General features: G+C 37.0%; 1 protein-coding gene across 1 annotated transcript in view; it reads left to right on the top strand.

The window, feature by feature from the left end:
• The window catches only part of EFCAB3 (EF-hand calcium binding domain 3), a 91,695-nt gene that overhangs the window by 32,484 nt on the left and 41,178 nt on the right, over positions 1–18,033 (top strand). The window contains exons 13-18 of the mRNA XM_078155748.1: positions 4,879–4,932; positions 6,211–6,315; positions 8,330–8,383; positions 9,883–9,984; positions 12,016–12,069; positions 17,840–17,944. Of these exons, the coding sequence (XP_078011874.1) occupies positions 4,879–4,932; positions 6,211–6,315; positions 8,330–8,383; positions 9,883–9,984; positions 12,016–12,069; positions 17,840–17,944 (474 nt within the window). The remainder of the gene's footprint in view (positions 1–4,878; positions 4,933–6,210; positions 6,316–8,329; positions 8,384–9,882; positions 9,985–12,015; positions 12,070–17,839; positions 17,945–18,033) is intronic.

Genomic DNA, 18,033 nt, shown 5'->3' with positions numbered 1-18,033 from the left:
CATCAAAGAGCATGCAAAAAATAGATAAAAAATAATAAGTAATAACAAAAATAGAAAAAAATAGAAATAGATTATGCCCAACAGATAAGAAAAAACTTATTATTGATGTAAGAGTAATCACTGGGTCATTTGTGAACAATAAGACCACTGCCTTTTCAAGAAAAAAGATTAGATTATAGCAAGAATATATTACCTTCTTGTTGTAATATTCTGGATATGATTTTTTACGACATGTCAAGAACATAACAAGAGCATAATAGTGAGAAAGAGATATGGCCTACAGTTGAAACAATTCAATCCTGAATTATTTAAAGAAGTAACAAACAAAATGGAAAATAGGCATCAAAAATGACATGGATGGCCATTAAAAGGCAGAACTTTAACCATTCTAAATCTGTTGTCACAAGAGGAAAACCAAACGAGTCAATAAATGTTTATTTGCATGCCAAGTGAAGAAATATGGCAACATTAGTTGAGGATGGCAACAATTGTTTGAGTTAATAAACTTCTTTGTAAAATCCTTTAGGGAAGGATGATGGACATAGATAGTTATGAGGAATATTGTCTTATAAAGCATAGAGAAGCTGTGAAAAGTTAAACTAACTTAAAACTTTGTAAGGAATCCCACTAAAAGCACAGTAATCTCCAGTGCAGTTAAGGATAAATATAGAACAATAAATTAAAGAAAATGGAAAAGATCTCTAATGATTAGTATAATAAACAATCAAGGACAATAGAAAGAGAACACATACCCAAACATCCCAATACAAGATTAGCTTATAGGAGTAAGAAAAATGACATTCAAGATAACAAAGATGTGAAGAGCTGCCCAGTTGGGACAGATGTATATTATAGAGACTTGTTCTGAAGAAGACACAATTGTGAGAGTACTGCTATATATACAGGTTGTCACAAAAGTCGTAATGAAATTTTGAGCTTTAATAGCTTCAAACCATTCCAAGACTTTTCTCTGTAGGAAAGATGCGTGAAAGAGAGGGAGATATGACAAAAAAAAAAAAAACTTGGACTTTATTAATGCCAAAAAAAAGATGACCGAGAAAACAGTCACTGACCCGTATGCCTACTGTCCCACCAGTACAAAATCTTTATTATGGGTCACTTATACACAATTCAAGAGCATACTTGATGAGGGTATTATTAGGGAACAAGTAGGTGTTTGCAAGAGATATTCAACAATAGACCACATCTTAGTCATTTTATAGTAGACTGAAGGATATAGAAAAGTAAGATCCCATTTTGCTTATTGTTTGCTGATTATGAAAAGTATTTGATTGAGTAGATGAAAAGAACACATTGGAGTCTCTTTTCCAACAAGGTTATCTCCTATCCATATAGAAAAATCAATCTAGATTCCTTGAAAAGTATAACAATAGAAATAACCCTGTTCAGTGAACTTCTGATCACAAACATCAGGTGAGGCATAAAACAGGGAAATATATGGTCCCAAAAGTTTTTACTACTAAGTTGGAGGAGATGTGGTACAGAGTCAGAGTTGAAGAGGTTTGTGGATGGTTAAGTCCTCCAAATAGTCCTGTTTGGAAATGATCTTTTACTGGTTGCATCAAAAACTGGAATATTGCAGAGTCTCCCAGAGGAGCTCTATAACCACTCAAGAGTTTGTCTATCCACGCAGGGAAGGCCAAGTAGATGAAGAATGTCTATTATGCAGATCATGACATTCCTTTATGTCATAAACCTGTAGAGTTTGTCCCTATAGGGTATGTATATCTGGGAGAGAATAAAGATGGACCAGAGTTGAGGATGAGAAGAGTAGGTAAGTTGTCTTTGGGAAATTTAAGGTTCCATTATTTATATCAAGATTCCTGTGGAAACAAAGGCCCATTTTTAAATACCAACATTCTGTCAGTGTTACTTCTAATGAAACATGGAATACAATGTTCTCCAAAGAATTAAAAATTATATTACACAGAGAGGAATAGAGAGGTATATGGTGACTGTTACCAATATAACCAATGAGCAACTTTGAGGGGCTAAGAAGTGGATAAACAGAATTCTTCTCTGGTACCTTCACTGGTCAAAGAAAGCAGCCAGCACGTTGCATAGTAACCTTATGGAAAACATCTGGGAGGGATGGCAGGTGAAAGATGAAATGACTTAGAAAAAAGTTTTGAGCTTCCAAACATAAATATATATTAAGCAATGCATGCCAATTGCCCAACAAATCAGGACCAGTAGCCTTCCTCACCTTTGGCACTGGACCCTGAATACAGTGGGAAACAGACTTTTATACATTAAAAACAATTAAATAAGACCAATTAATTAAAAGGAACAATTAACCAGGATACAACATTACATAACCTGATTTCTAATCGGAGGGAAGATAAGGGACTTTGCAAGTTCAGAAGGGGAGAATGAACAGTTGCAATTCTCTAAAATCAGGAAACGAGGTGTCCTACTCCCTCCAAGTATCTATACTCAACCAAAGGAATATGGAAACAATAATCGATTGATCAGTATGGCGCCAATTCTCAGATAGGACACGTGGGGTGCTTGAGATGTATAATTGCAAGAAAGGTCCTTACATCAATCTTCAGGTCTAACTGGGTTTCTGGTTAGCATGACTTCCTAGGTCCTTAGTTAAGGGTCTCTAAGCAATTGGTTGCGGTGGTCCAGGTTCCTAGCCATGCAGGGCTAGGTTCAAACAGTGCAATGAAGTTTTTTCACAATTCCCATAATTAAATAAAGTTTTCTCACAGGACAGACACTGGACAAACCCATAATTGAATAGAAAGGAGTCATAAGATGGAATCAGTGTGGTTCATTCAATTCCCACCACCATTTCTTGCTCCAATGCCCTCAGTTTCCCCAGAAGACACAAAGAAGAGTCATACAAGATATGTAGGCATGGGTGGGTTGCTGATATATTTAGAGCTAGAAAGATCTTATAGGTCATCAGGCCTAATCTCATTTTATAGATAATGGAAATGAGACCTAGAGAGGTTATGTGATTTGCCTAGGGTCACACAGCTAGTAATCATATGAGGCATAATTTAAACCCAAATCTCAGACTCCAAGTTTAGCATTCTACCATCTGCAGCTTTGCAGAGAACTGCAAAACAAATCCATTTGAATATGTTTGAGCATCTTATCATACTGGGAAACTCACTAAGAAAGCTTTTCTATTTAAAAGGAAGTGGCAACAAATAGGGCTTTGCTAAGATAAGAAATAGATAACCTTTCCCAATAAGATTAGGATAACACAAGGATATCCATTGTCACTGGACCCCATTTTTTATGTCCTCCAACCTATTGCAATAAAAAAATAAAGTGAATAAAGAAGTACGCACAGAAGGGAAACAAAATCATCAACTTTTAAAGATGATATGACAACTTATTTAGAGGACCCTATAGATTCAACTGAAAATTGATAGAAACAACTTCAGCAAAGTATAAAAATATAAAATAAAACCACACAAAATTTCAAACTTTCCATGTGTTACCCACAAAACACAGTAGGAAGAGAAAGAAAGAAATATTCCATTAAAAATAATTACAGAATTAGAAAATATTTGAGAATCCAGCTACTGAGATAAAGAGAAATTATATGCCCACAACTACAAAATTGCTCTTTACAGAAATAATATTAAATAAATGGAGAGATATTAATTTATCATTTTGGGGCCATGTCAATATAATAAAAACTAGTAATACTAGCTAAATTAATATACTTATTCAGAAAATTTGAAGAGACTCTGGAAAGATAGGTATTTTAACGGAGGTGCAAGGTGAAGGTGCAAAATAATTTGGGCCTATAGTAAAAAAAAAAAAAGAAAGTAAGTAGAATTCTCATGCCTTTTGACCCAGCTATATCACTACTTGGCTTGTGTCCTTAAGGAGATCAAACAAAGAGATAAAAGACCTATAAGTATAAAAACAATTTATATTAGCACTTTTTATTATAGCAAAGAACTAGAAACTTACAGGTTGTATATCAATTGGGGAATAGCTAAGGAAATTATCATATATGCATGTAATAGAATATTATTGCACTATAAGAAACAATACAAAAGATAGCTTCAGAGAAACAGGGAAAGACTTTTATGAACTGAAGCTGAGTGAAGTGAACAGAGCCAAGAAAAAAAATTTATAAAATAATTACATCATAAACAAAAGCAATTTTGAAAGACTTAAGACTGCTACAATGAGGTCTGACTTCAAAAGACTAGTGATGAATTTTAATTCTCATCTCTTGCCAAAGAAGTTAAAGACTATAGGAGCAGAACAAGACATATAATTTAACCATTTGCCATTGTATCAATATGTTTTTCTTAATTATACTTCTACTTTACATTGGGGGTAGAAGAATGGCAGTTATAGAGAAGAAAAAGAAGTAGTGATAGTGATGAAAAAACTGAAAAGCAAAAACGAAAGATTTATAAAATGCACAGAAAAGAACAGGAGTTTAGAAGTCACAAAGAAGCACAACGTTGGAAATACCTTGATAAATTTATCATATATTTTTTAAAAGAAGTTATACATAAAAGAGATTCACAGTTTCAGATACCAAAAAAAAAATAGCCTGTTTCCAAACTAGTGCTGTCTACTCCTTCCTTTATAAAGATACTTGAGTCAAGAGCTTGTGAAATAGTGCTTGATTGAAACAAAGCTTTTATCTGTAATAAATCCTCCATTAACTATAATGGACCATGTTACCAGAGAGTAAGAAGAATCTATTTTAATAAAAGGCATGAATTTGTCCACTTGAGAATTTTCTCTTTTTCTTCATTCTTATTTGGTGAAGAGAGGAAGAAATTAGGGCAATCTTTATAGGCTAAGTGATGAACTTTATCTTATTTTTATAATTCTCTGTGACCTGAATTTCACCTTCTCTTGTAGACAAAGGGAAGATAAATAAGAAAAACATAATGAATGCTGTGAAGACTCTCCATGGTGAGTGAGAAACTGTTTTATTTCTCGGTGATTATAACATGAATTCTATTATTATTCCAATTTACTGATTCAGCGTTTCTGCCTCATGACCTCCAGTTCTTTATATAGAGCCACCTTGGAGGAGGCAATTCACCAGTTTTTGTCACTGTAGAGAACTTCAAACCTCTGGCCAAAAGTATGTAGATAAGTATGTAGATTAACTGTCTGCTTTGCCAGAATCCATCAGCCTTGTCCAAATCATTTCTTACTGTATGCTTATGAAGGCTTCTCTTGAAAAATTTGTCAGGGTCCCTTGGACCAGGATTATAAGAACAAATCATATTCCCAGCTTTCCCAATAACTCGCCATTTTTGTCCTTAAAGATTATCACCATTTGAAAATTAGTTTGGAGAGCATTTGGAAAGTATTTTATAAATGTGAATTGTTATTTGTATTATCTCACCCTCAAACTAGGAATAATGAATCAAGTTTTGAAATTCTTTGTATATAGTCTTTATACAATTTGTCCCTCATTGGCACAATTCCATATTTTTCTTATTTGTCTCCACTGTTAGGCTGTGAACTCTTTGAGGGCAGGGACAGTGCCTTCGGAGGTAGCAAGGTGGCTCAGTGGGTAAAGCACTGAGCCTGGAGTTAGGAAGTTGCTCAGTCATTTCAGTTGTGTCCAACACTTCATGACCCCATGTGGGGTTTTCCTGGCAAAGATACCAGAGTAGTTTCTCATTTCCTTCTCCAGCTTAGTTTGCAGATGAGGAAATTGAGGCAAACAAGGTTACGTGACCAGTCCAGGGTCACACCACTAGGAAATGTCTGAGGCCAGATTTGAATTCAAGTGTTCCTGGCTCCTGGTCAGGCACTATATTCACTGCATCACCTAGCTACTCATGTCACAAAGACCTGAGTTGCAATCCGGCCTCAGATATTTGCAAGGTCTATGATCCTGGGTAAGTCACTTAACCTCTGTTTGCCTTAATCCACTGGAAAAGAAAATGGCAAACCACTCCAGCATTTTTGCCAAGAAAACCCCATGGATAGTATGGTCCACAGAGTCATGAAGAGTCAGATATGACTGAACAACAATAACAATGCTTTTGATTTTCTTTTTATTTCCAGCATTTAGTACAGTGGCTGACACATAGTAAGCATTTAAGAAATGCCTGCTGACTTGGCTTGGTTTTGTATTTCCAAGATTTAGTACAGGGCCTAACATATAGTAGGCACTTACTGAATGCTTGATTGATTTATTGGTCATATTCTTCAATTTTCTGCTTTCTGAAGGAGGGAATGTTAACATTAGCAACCTGGACAGGGTTCTGGAAAACCTAGGGATCAAGCTCACAGATCAAGAAATTGAGGAGCTACTAAATAACCTACCAGTTGATGGTGAGCATTTCCTGTGCCCCTGTGTGCCTCTAGGGAACCTTTTCCTTTCTGTCTGAGAATTTCTGAAAGGATGTTTATTTAGATCACATAAAAGGAAATAAATACCTACAGAGAAAGCTTATCATACTCTATGATGAAATGTTATCTCTGCCTGAACCTTCAAGTCAAGAGTCTCCCAGAATGCCACTTAGTAGAACCCAGAAATGAAAGACTCCTTACTCTTTCCCACAGGCCCCACCTGAGCTTCCTGGTGATCCTCCTTAAGGAGAGAAACCCAGTGTGACTATGATCAGAGAATCCTAACTAGCAAGATGAAATTTTCTAGTGCTGGACGTGGGCTCAAGAACACCTGAGTTCAAATCCTGCTTTAGACACTTACTGGTATGATCCCAGACAAGTCACTTATTCGTGCTTAACCTCCTTTTCCTCATTTATAAAATAGGGGTGGTAATAGAATCTACTTCATAAGGTTGTTCTTGAGGATTCAAATGAGAAAACATATATACATAAATACATATATACATATAAATATATATTACATTGCAACCCTTAACATGTTATGTAAATGCTAGCTATTTTTATTCAAAAAATCCATGTTTTCATTGGTGTGAGTAGAGTGAGCAGCCTATAACCCATGTACACCTAAGTATATCCTTTCATTTTTCTTTGGCCAAAAAAAAAAATCATCATATAGTGGTGAACCTTCTGACAGTGATCCCTTATTTACTTAGATTTATTGGTCTTATACAGGAAACCAATATGACTGTGGGTGGAGAAATGCAAGCAAATAGATTGTAGAAGCAAAATTAAGAAGTCTTGGCAATTGATTGGATGTGAGGAGGAGGGGAAAGGGAAGAGTTGAGAATGATACTTGGAGGATACATACCCACTCATGTTTCCTGTAGCACTGAATTCACAGGGTTGTTGTGTGGCTTAAGTGACATTATTTATGTAATGTACTTTGTATGTTTTAAAGCATATATAAATGCCGTTTGTCCTACATTTGACTTAAATAGCATAAGCTTGTTCTTCAGTTAAATGCTTTAATTTCTGGGCATTTAACAAGGTCAGTTTACTAACAGGAATTGTCTCCTAAATGAACCATATCTTTTTCTACCTGAATAAATTAAATGCCATTTAAATATATTTTTATAAAAAAGTTACATGTTTGTTTCCTCATAGACAATGTCTTACACTAAACCAGTTACACAAAGCAAATTTGCAAAGACACATAAAATATTAACCAGCTACAAGATTGTGGTCAGAACACTGAAAGTAAAAATAGCTCTTCTTTTCCGTTTGTTGTTAAAAAAGGAGAAAAAAAGTAGTTTCCCAGTACACAGAGTTATGTTGTATCCGTGCTGGGAAGAGACCGGGAGATCACCTAGTCTAGTACCTTCCTTTCACAGAACAGGAAGTGGAGATCAGAAACTAGGAAGGGGCCTAAAATGTCCTCACTCTTATATGCCAAAATGAAATGTCTGAGTACAAATTCTTCTGATAGTCAATAGCGAAGAGAAGAGAAGATCTCAGAATATTCTGTGAGGGAGCTGAGTGGCACAGTGGATACAGAGCTAGAGTCAAAGTCAGGAAGACCTGAATTCAAAGCCTTAGACGTATACTAGCTGTGTAATCTAGGCAAGTTATTTAATCTCTCTACGCCTCAGTTTCCCCATCTGTAAAATGGAGATAATAATAGCACCTGCCTCATGGGGTTCTTGTGAAGATAAAATGAGTTAATATTTGAAAAGCACTTCATAAACCTTAAAGCCTTATGTAAATGCTAACTATTATTATTATCATCATCATCATCATCATCAATATAGAGAGAGCTTGCTTCATTCCTCAACTGCCTATTATAAATTAATCTTTAGAAAATATAGGATAAAATTACCTGAGTTCAGAAAAAAATGCTAACTTTCTCTGGTTTATATATTTCAGAATGTAATATAATACTATTTTGATGAGATTCTGCATCCTTAGGTCTCTGTCTAACCTCTGCATTGTCTTACAGCTGATGGGAAGGTTGCCCTGAATAAAATTATGGATAACATGAAATCTATTAAAAGTGAGTAAGACATTATAATGAGAAGGCAAGTAAAAACAAACATCTCAATGTTTTTCACAGAAACCCATGAAAAGAAGCATCGCATAGGAGTTAGAGATATAGCCTTAGAGTCAAAAATTCTGGATTCATGACCTGCCTCTGACACTTACTAGCTGTGTGACTGTGAGACAAGTTACTTCCCCTCTCAAGCAGCTATCTAACAATATATATTATAAATAATGTTTTTATCTGCATGATACAGGTGATCAATTTGTAAACATTTAAGTGCTCGTGACATCTGTGCTAAGGACTAGACTTTCAAAAACAAAAATAAGGAAATAGTCCCAGCTCAGAAGAAATTTGCCTTCTCTTGTGAAAGGAAAGATGTATATATGTGAATATATGCAGAATAAATACAACATAATGTGGGAGGAAGGGTCCTAGCAGTAGGGAAATCAGGAAAGCCTCCTCATAGAAGGCAGAGATTGTGGTTCACCTTGAAGAAAGAGATGGAAGTAAGGAGAAGATGGGAGACAGCTAGTAAGATAATACAGAGGCAGGAAATGGGAGTCCATATGTGAGGAACAGAAAGTAGGAAGGGGAAAGTAAAGAGAGAGGAATTTATATATTTGATCCAAGAGAAATAGGGAACCAGGGGAATTTATTGAGTGACATGGTCACTTAAAGAGAATCAACTTTGGCAGCTCTGTGGAAGATGGATTGGTGGGAAAGAAAATGTTGAAGCAGAGAATCAGATTAGGGACCATTATAACATCTCTTCAAGAGAGAGATAGATGATGACTTAAGCTAAGGATGTGGTTGTGTGAGTAGAAATAAAAGGGGGTAATGTGAGAAATGCTATGGACTGAGAAGTGGCAAGATTTAGCAATTGATTGGACATGGGGTGGTGAGAGTCAGGAGTCCAGGATAACAACTGCAATACTCCCTATTGTGGATGAATGTGTCAAATGATCACCGCTCTATTTAAATACAATTACAAACTTGCCAAATACTCTCCAGTCTCTTTGTAGCAAGTCTTGAATTTCCTGGAATGAAGTATGTTCATGCTTCACTTTTGCTACAGTGTCGAGACAGACAAAATTGTAGGACTTCAAGCCAGTGGTAAAGTGTAGGATTGCAGTATGACCAACAGAAACTATTGGGATAAAGGAGCCAAAGATAACTGAGCCCTACTTTTTAGCTAACCTAGGTAGCTTTGTAGCTTAATGTGTCATTGATTTGTCAGTCTTCACCAGACAATTGTCTAATGACCATTTCACATTCCTCAGTGTAGGCCTCTTCAATCTAGCATAGTCCCCTGAACCAGAAGGAAATAATTTCTTTCTGATTCCCAAGTAACTTTCTCTTTATGTGTAGGCTCATCTCAAAGGCTTTTCTTTCCTCTTTTTGTTGCATTTGGAGATGATAGAACACAGGAATAGGTGGCATCTTTCACTCTCTAGAGTCATTACAGATTCCTCATACTCCCACCATTCACCATTCCCGTCTTTTATAAACAGAAAACGTTGATGTTCAAAACCTGGAAAACTTTCTGAAGAACATGGGGATCACACTCACAGAAGATGGATATCAGGATCTCCTCAAACACCTGCCAATTGATGGTGAGTGTTCCAGATTATACTGTGGCCATCAGGGGAACTTGGGCTTGTTTGTGTGAACATGTCTGATACTTACTAAGGAAAGATGCCTCAGACTACTCCGTAGGCCAGAGTTCTTCAACTTCAGTGCAAGCATAAAGACTAACTAGTGGAGGGGCAGCTAGGTGGCACGGTGGATAGAGCACCGGCCCTGAAGTCAGGAGGACTTGAGTTCAAATCTGACCTCACACCAAACACTTGACACTGACTAGGTGTTTGACCCTGGGTAAGTCACTCAACCCCAATTTGCCTAAAAATCTTTAAAAAGACTAACTAGTGGAAGATAGGGTCATTTTAGCATCTAGGAAGCCTAAGGAATAGTAAAGAGAAAAGGGGGCAAATAAAATGAAAAGAATAGCAAAATAAAAATAAAGGAAGTGGGTGAGGGAAGGTAGAAGAGAGTAGAGTTAAGGGGTGATAGAAAGAAATAACCCAATATTACCTCAAATGGAAAGTGATCTTATTTCCACTCAACCCATGGTCTAGCACAGGGGCTGGGGATTATGGGCCAAAAGAGCTGGAGCAGTATAAGAGAAAACAGGAGGCAAAGCTGTTCAGTTTATTTGTCTCAGAGGGATACAGGGGTATTCACCATGGGGTGATACTCCACACTCCTCAAGTTTCAGTTGTACCCCCAGAAATGGAGGACACATTTTCCTGTCCTTCATTAGACTCTGAGAAGGCAAGCCTAAACTGCTGCTCTGGCCAATCTAGAAATAATTGGTAAACAGTTTCCTTTAGATTTGGGGATTCACAATATTTCATGTTTGTCTAAACTTTGCCTGGGCTAGTGTTAAAAGGACTCCTCAGATTCCTCCAAAAAGAAAGTGTGGTGGCATGGAAAGGAGGACTAGATTGGGAATCAAGGACTGAAGTTTAAATCTCAACTTTGTTGTTACTCTCCCTGGGCAGGACCTGAAGAATCTTTGTTTCCAAACCACCTTGCATAGAGTAAGCATTTAAAAATGGGCACTTATGAGTGAATGAAATGAAAAGTAATGGAGTACTGAAGGCACTCAAGGCAGTTAGGTGGTGCAATAGATAAAGTGCTGTATGTGGAATCAGGAAGACCTGAGTTCAAATGGGGCCTCAGACGTTTACTAGCAATATGACTTTAACCTCTCCTAACCTGAGTTTCTTCATCTGTTGGACTCAGTGGCCACTAAGGTCCCTTCCAGCTATGTCTACAATTCTGTAGCCTTGGAATCAGAAGACTTGAACTCAAGTCCTGATTCTGACATTTACTTAGTTTCTCCTCTATAAAATGAGACAAACAGTAGCACCACCTACCCCACAATGTCATTGTGAGAAGAGGCTACAGCAAAGTATTACAGAAATGTAAGATATTAGTTGTATTCCACTAAATTCAATTCAACAAACATTTATTAAGCATCTTTTACATGCAAGGCAATGATGCATTTTTAGTGAGTCTGTGATAGTGGCAAAGCTGATTATTTTGTCAGATATATTTCTAGACCTATGAACCTGCAGCTACCTTCAAAGTAACAGTATTTATCTGTTTCTCCATTACAACCTGCTAAAAGTAGGAAAGAAAAAAAATTGGGCTGAGATTCCCCCATCTCCCTAAGACAAGACCAATAAGCAGAAGCTCCTTTATTTTCCCTTCCTTTTCCTGTACCCCAACATATGTCTGTTTCTTTATCTGTCCCTTTTGGAGGAAAATGCATCCATCCACCATTGAAATCCTAACTTTTTCACCTACGCTTTGACCTTAACCCTCTACTTTCTCTAATGAACTGTATTAATTCATCATATTGAAACCACTCTCCTTTCCTTAACTATAATACTATCTGGAGGAAAAGATTATAAATAACTTTCTAAGGCAAACCAATCCACTAATTCCTCTGTCCCATAGAAAAATTGCCCACTTTCTCTATACTGTTTTTCATCATTGTACTTTGTTTGCCTCGATGCTAAGTTTGTAGATCACTTATCTCAATGTCTAAAGTCTTTGTATCTTATTGCATTTTTTAGACAATGGAAAGGTCGAGAAGAATAGATTGATGAATTGCCTGAAGGATCTTAAAGGTTAGTGAGAATTTATAAGAAAACACTAAAACCGATTAAGAATAGTACCAGTGAGAAAAAATACTGGGTTTGGAGCCACAGGACCTAGATTCCAGTCTTAGCTCTTCCATTCACAAACTTGTGGGACTGCAGGCAAATCACTTATTCTCTCTAGCCTCAGTTTCCTCATATGTAAAATGAGGGGATTGGATTACTCACCTCTGAAATCCCTATCAGCTCTGAATCTATGAAACTATGAGACCCTAATACTGTGCATTAATTAGGCTTGGAGCCAAAAGATCTGGCTTTTACTTCTCTCCTGTCACTAATTATTTGTGTCACTTTGAGTAAATCTTTTCACCTCTTGACCTCAGCTTTCTCACATATAGAATGAGGATCAATCAATCAATAAATATTTATTAAGCAATGACTGTGTACCAGGTAATGGGGATCCAAATACAAAAATGAGAGAATCTCTGCCCTTCAGAAGTTTTCATTCTACTAGAAGATTGATAATTATAATAACACTAGCCTATTACCTTCTTCACAGGGTTATTGAGTGTCACACATGAGATAATGTATTGTAAAAGCACTTTATAAACTATAAAGCCTCTTTTTATACCAACTCTTTCCCCCTTCTTTTCTTTGTTTCTTCTTTCTCTTCTTGCTTCTATGCTCTCTCCAATCTCTCCCTTCTGTTATCTACATTCTTCTCCTTCCCCTTTCTTTGTTCAATTTCTTTCTCTTTCCCCTTTCTCTCCACTGTTATCTTTGTCAAGCAAGAATAATTCTGTCCTTGACAACTGTCCTCTTTATCACAAGAATAAATGCTCTATCCTACTTCCACTATCAAAATTAATTAATACCTTCAAAACTTCAAGTATATAATGTGTCAAATGAAGTTGTAAAACACTTTAAAGTATGTTATAAAATAAATTTGGAAATAGAGGTTCACATTTCCCTAATCCGCCAAACAGTTCTCAATCCTTATTATTTTTAGCATATGTTTCCAAACCAAGACCTCATACTTCCTAGCAACACAGAATAAAAAACATTCAGAATACAGAGACCTAGCAGAAGACAATAAAAATCACATAAGAACAGGATAAGGTACATGTGAACCCTGTTGTCCTGTATGCTACCAAGGATGCTTTCAGTAGACCTACAGAGGATTAAACTTAAACTAAAACTTTTTTTCATCTACAAAAAGTAGTTATTTTATCCAACTATGCAAAAGGCCACAGAACATTAAATATAGAAGAATAATAGCAGTAATAGTAGGGTATCAAATTTCCCAACACTTTTTCTATCTGCACCCTATTAAAAAGATGAGAGCAATGAGATAATAATAACCTTCTCAAAGCCCAACCCATTATCTATGTTGTGAGGTGGAAGAAGGAGGAAAAGAAAGTAATGGCAAAATTAGGGAATACCAGCTAAGGTGATGTACAGCAGAGATATTAAGAGACCTTAAGACTGCTACAGGAACTCTGAATGCTTGGCAGGAACCCTGAAATGCTGATAAGTTAGTCTCTGGCAATACCACTACTTGGCTAAGTACCCCAGCCAGTATCATTAATTGTTCCTGTGAATATAAGAAATATATGGGACAGCATAGGGTTTTAGGCTGAGTTTACTTGGAGCCATCATGATGATTACTTAAACACAAAGGACAGGGGCAGCTAGGTGGGCAGTGGATAGAGCACTGGCCCTGAAGTCAGGAGGACCTGAGTTCAAATCTGGCCTCAGACCAAACACTTGATACGTACTACCTGTGTGACCTTGTGCAAGTCACTTAACCCCGATTGCCTCACCAAAAAAAAACAACCCACAAAGGACAGTAGGATGGCACCACATGTTCTGGTGCTGCAAGAAGACAAGATACATCAGAACAAATCAGAAATACCAATACCCTACAATGACTACTAAAACAGTCAAACAACTAGTGTACATGAAATGAACTAAAAATGTAATTGCTTCTCTTATGTGCTAGAGCTCCATCATAACAAAATTAGAAACAGATCTTACCAGTTGCTGGCAAAGCTTTCATACTGCTTTTTAACAGCTCTGTATTGCAGATACATTACAGGGGAATTGAGGGAAGATAGCTTTATTCCAAGACCCAGATTAGATGAAATAACAGCGGAAAGTGAGAAGCTACTTAAATCTGAGAAGAGAAAAACTAAAGAACCAGAAAGCACTGAAAAAATCAAAACTTGGGGGCAGCTAGATGGCGCAGTGGATAGAACTCTGGCCTTGGAGTCAGAAGGACCTGAGTTCAGATCTGGCCTCAGACACCTGACACCTACTAGCTGTGTGACCCTAGGCAAGTCACTTAACCCCAATTGCCTAACCAAAAAAAAAAAGTCAAAACTTAACATAAATTCCAAAAGTTTGCTATCCAATAATGAAATAGAGAAATTGATGCCACTGTCCTCAAGTGATTTTGAAGAGATGGGCATATTTAGAATTTTGAAAAGCTCTTTTTAAATATTCAAATAGCAGACTAACTACCAAGACTGCAATTCAAATAGGTTGGTATCTGCTGTAACCCACATGAATTTACATTCTCCTATAATATTTGATAGAGAGTATAAAACATTTCAGGACATGTACACAGCAGTAGAGAGGCAGCTAAGTGGCACGATGGATGGAACCCCGGGCCTGAAGTCACGAAGAGCTCATCTTCTTGAGTTCAAATCCAGCCTCAGACACTTACTAGTTGTGTAACCGTGGGCAAGTCAATTAACCCCATTTGCCTCAGTTTCCTCACCTATAAAATGAGCTGGAAAAGGAAATGGCAAACCACCGCAGTGTGTTTGCCAGGAAAACCCCATGGACTTGGGATAGTGAAGAGTTGAACATAACTGAATGACCAAACAACAACAACACAGGAGTATATACTGCTGCCTTTGCCATGATAAGGACCGTAGGAGGAAAGGAGGAGCTAACTGAGAGCATTCCTAAGGAAAAGCATCAAATGCCCTCATGGGACAAGCAGCTTGAGAAAACTCTTAAACACCTATGAAAAGACATTGGAGGACTACATCAAATATCTAACTAACTTGGTACTCACAATAGGTTGTTGTCCTTTGTGTTTAAAGAGGACCAAAGTGACATCACTACATCAGGGTCAAGGTACAGTGTTTCTGACTGTTACTGATCAGACCAATACAAGCTCAGAAGACTCTACCACAGGTCAGGCATAAATAGTCCATATGAACATTTGGAGTGGAGATGTCTCTAAATTTGAGCATCTCAGGTTTCTTTTGAGCTACTGCAACTCTGCTTTGCTCATAGAGCACAGCACCTTCTTTGATGTGGGCATGCCATGTTAGGCTGCCTACCAGACTGAAGGTCCACAGAGCTTTGTGGTAACTGTATTGTTGTATGTCTGTGAAACCTGGACAGAATACCAGTGCCATACCAGGAAACTAAATCACTTCCATTTGAATTGTCTTAGGAAGATTCTGAAGATCACCTGACAAGATAAGGTACCAGACACTGAGGTCCTTTCTCAAGCTGAACTGCCAAGCATTCAAACTCTATTGTAGAGAACACAACTCCAATGGGCTGGCCACATTGTTCAAATGCCAAACATACTGAGAATTCACACAAGGCAGGCATTCACACAAAGGGCAGAAGAAGCAATACAAGGACATTCTCAAGGTCCCACAATAGAAAACCTGAAATTCATATCATCCCATTAAAAACAACAAAGATGTGACAAACAAAATGTAAATCCAGAAAATAAAGGTAGATCAGAAATTGATAACATTAATTGATACACTTAAGGAAACAAGGATTCAAAAACAGTGTAAGAAAATTCAACAATTCAACCTCAATCAAGAATTATGCCATAGAAGCTTGAAAAGCAAAGGAACTAGATGAGAAAGAACCGCTAAAGAAGAAAGATGTGGAAAATTTATGGTTGAAAGAAGTCCAACACCACAAAAGCACAAGCTGGATAAAATGTTAAACAGAAATCTTACATACCATTAGTATAATGAATGATAGAACAGTTACATAAAGGGAAAAGATTAAGAAAGTGGCTGTCTAGATGAGATCCATAATTATTGGCTCAAGTATTTCACAGTGGTACATGACTTAGTGACAAAGCCTCTACCAGCTTGCTTGCTAATGCAAGCCTGAATCCCATCTTTTTTAAGAAAATGAAAATCACATATTTATTGCCAAAAGATGAAAATGCCATTGACCCTGCAAAATAGGTCAATTATGTATTTATGTACTTTGTATAAAGTATTCATCACTTTTATCATTCTAAAAATCTATAAATACCCCAAAAAAAAGTTAGCTGAGGAGCAAAAAGGGTGTACCAAAAAGTCCCAGAGATGTCAAAAGCAATTCATTATTGATTCAGTGATTATTAAACAGTCACCTGAAAACACTGAAACATATACACTGCCTTTATTGATTATCATAAAGCCTTCAACTCGATTTAATTTAAGCCCTATTCATGTACTGCAAATATATAAGCTGTATCCAAAAATGCTAGAATTTTTTATGTGTACATGGAAACATACCATTAACACAATAACGTCAAGAACTGTTGATATAAGATGTGGCATCTTCCAGGGAAACAGTTTAAGTCCCTTGCTACCTTTTCAGTCTTCTCACACTTTAAAATCCTTCATATAACCTATGATCCAGTGACACTGACCTCTCTGATGTTCCTCAAACAAGACACTCCATCTCTCAATTCTGCATTTTCGCTAGCTGTCTTCCATGTCTATAGATACTCTTCCCCCTCCTCTCTGCTTCCTGGCTTTCCTGACTTCCTTCAAGTCATAGTTAAAATCCCACCTTCTTCTTTCTTTTTTTTTTTTTTTTAGGCAATTGGGGTTAAGTGACTTGCCCAGAGTCACACAGCTAGTAAGTGTCAAGTGTTGGGTCTGAGGCCGCATTTGAACTCAGGTCTTCCTGACTTCAGGGCCAGTGCTCTATCCACTGTGCCACCTAGCTGCCCCTAAAGTCCCACCTTCTGCAAGAAACCTTCCTCAGTCCCCCTTAATGCTAATGCCTTCCCTCTAAGGTTACCTCCAATTTCTCTTGTCTTTATCTTGTTTGTACATAGTTATTTGCATTGTAGTTTACATTAGATCGTGAGCTTCTTAAAGGGCTATTTTTGGCTTTCTTTGTGTCCTCAGCATTTAGCACAGTTCCTGATATATAATAAATGCTTAATAAATGCTTGTTACGAGACCAATGGTAATCCTGAAGACAAGACAAAGCTTAGATCTAGAGCAACGAATACCTACGCCAGTATAGGTATACCAGAATGCCTATGCCAGTACCAGCCTTACTGTGTGTTACTAACACTGTAAAACTGATGATAATAGATCTGGAAGGTAGCCAGACAAAAACCAATGCAGTGTTAATAAAACAGGAAAGCTTAGCAAAAAGGAGTGAAAAGATTGATAGATGTTCTCAGAGCAAATGATAAACAGGTTAAAAATTTATAGAAATATTTTTAGAACAAACAGACCTCTTTTCATACAGTAATAGTAAAGACTGACAATGGGTATTATGCTATTTGGATTTGCTGAACATAACCAAAAGTCGTTTGTCTCCAAAACAACTAAATCAATGAGTAGAACCAAAAGGGCTTTCATGAGCTACATCCATGTGAACTCAACCAACTTTAAAAAGCCTCATGATGTTTTCCTTTTCAGTCAGTTAACATAGGCAAGCATAGAAGGTTTTTCACACTTTAACATCATTTGGTTTTTTTTCTTATTCCTGTCTTTTACCATTTTCATTTTTCCTATAGGAGTAAAGGTTGATATCCATGAACTGAAAAATGTCCTGAGGAACCTGGGGATGGACCTTACAGATCAGCAGTTTCAGTTGCTGCTGACAGTTATCCCATTTGATCGTGAGTCAGTCATATCCTGTTGTATACCTCCATGGAGCTCAGTTTGTAGGGCTGAGTGATGGAACTTGTGAAATTATTCTGCTTTGAGG

This window comes from Phascolarctos cinereus, unplaced genomic scaffold (assembly GCF_003287225.1).
Source record: "Phascolarctos cinereus isolate Bilbo 61053 unplaced genomic scaffold, phaCin_HiC Scaffold_5;HRSCAF=322, whole genome shotgun sequence".
Classification (NCBI taxonomy): domain Eukaryota; kingdom Metazoa; phylum Chordata; class Mammalia; order Diprotodontia; family Phascolarctidae; genus Phascolarctos; species Phascolarctos cinereus.
Note: the sequence above shows the minus strand (reverse complement) of the source record. Positions and strands in the feature narration are given on the sequence as shown.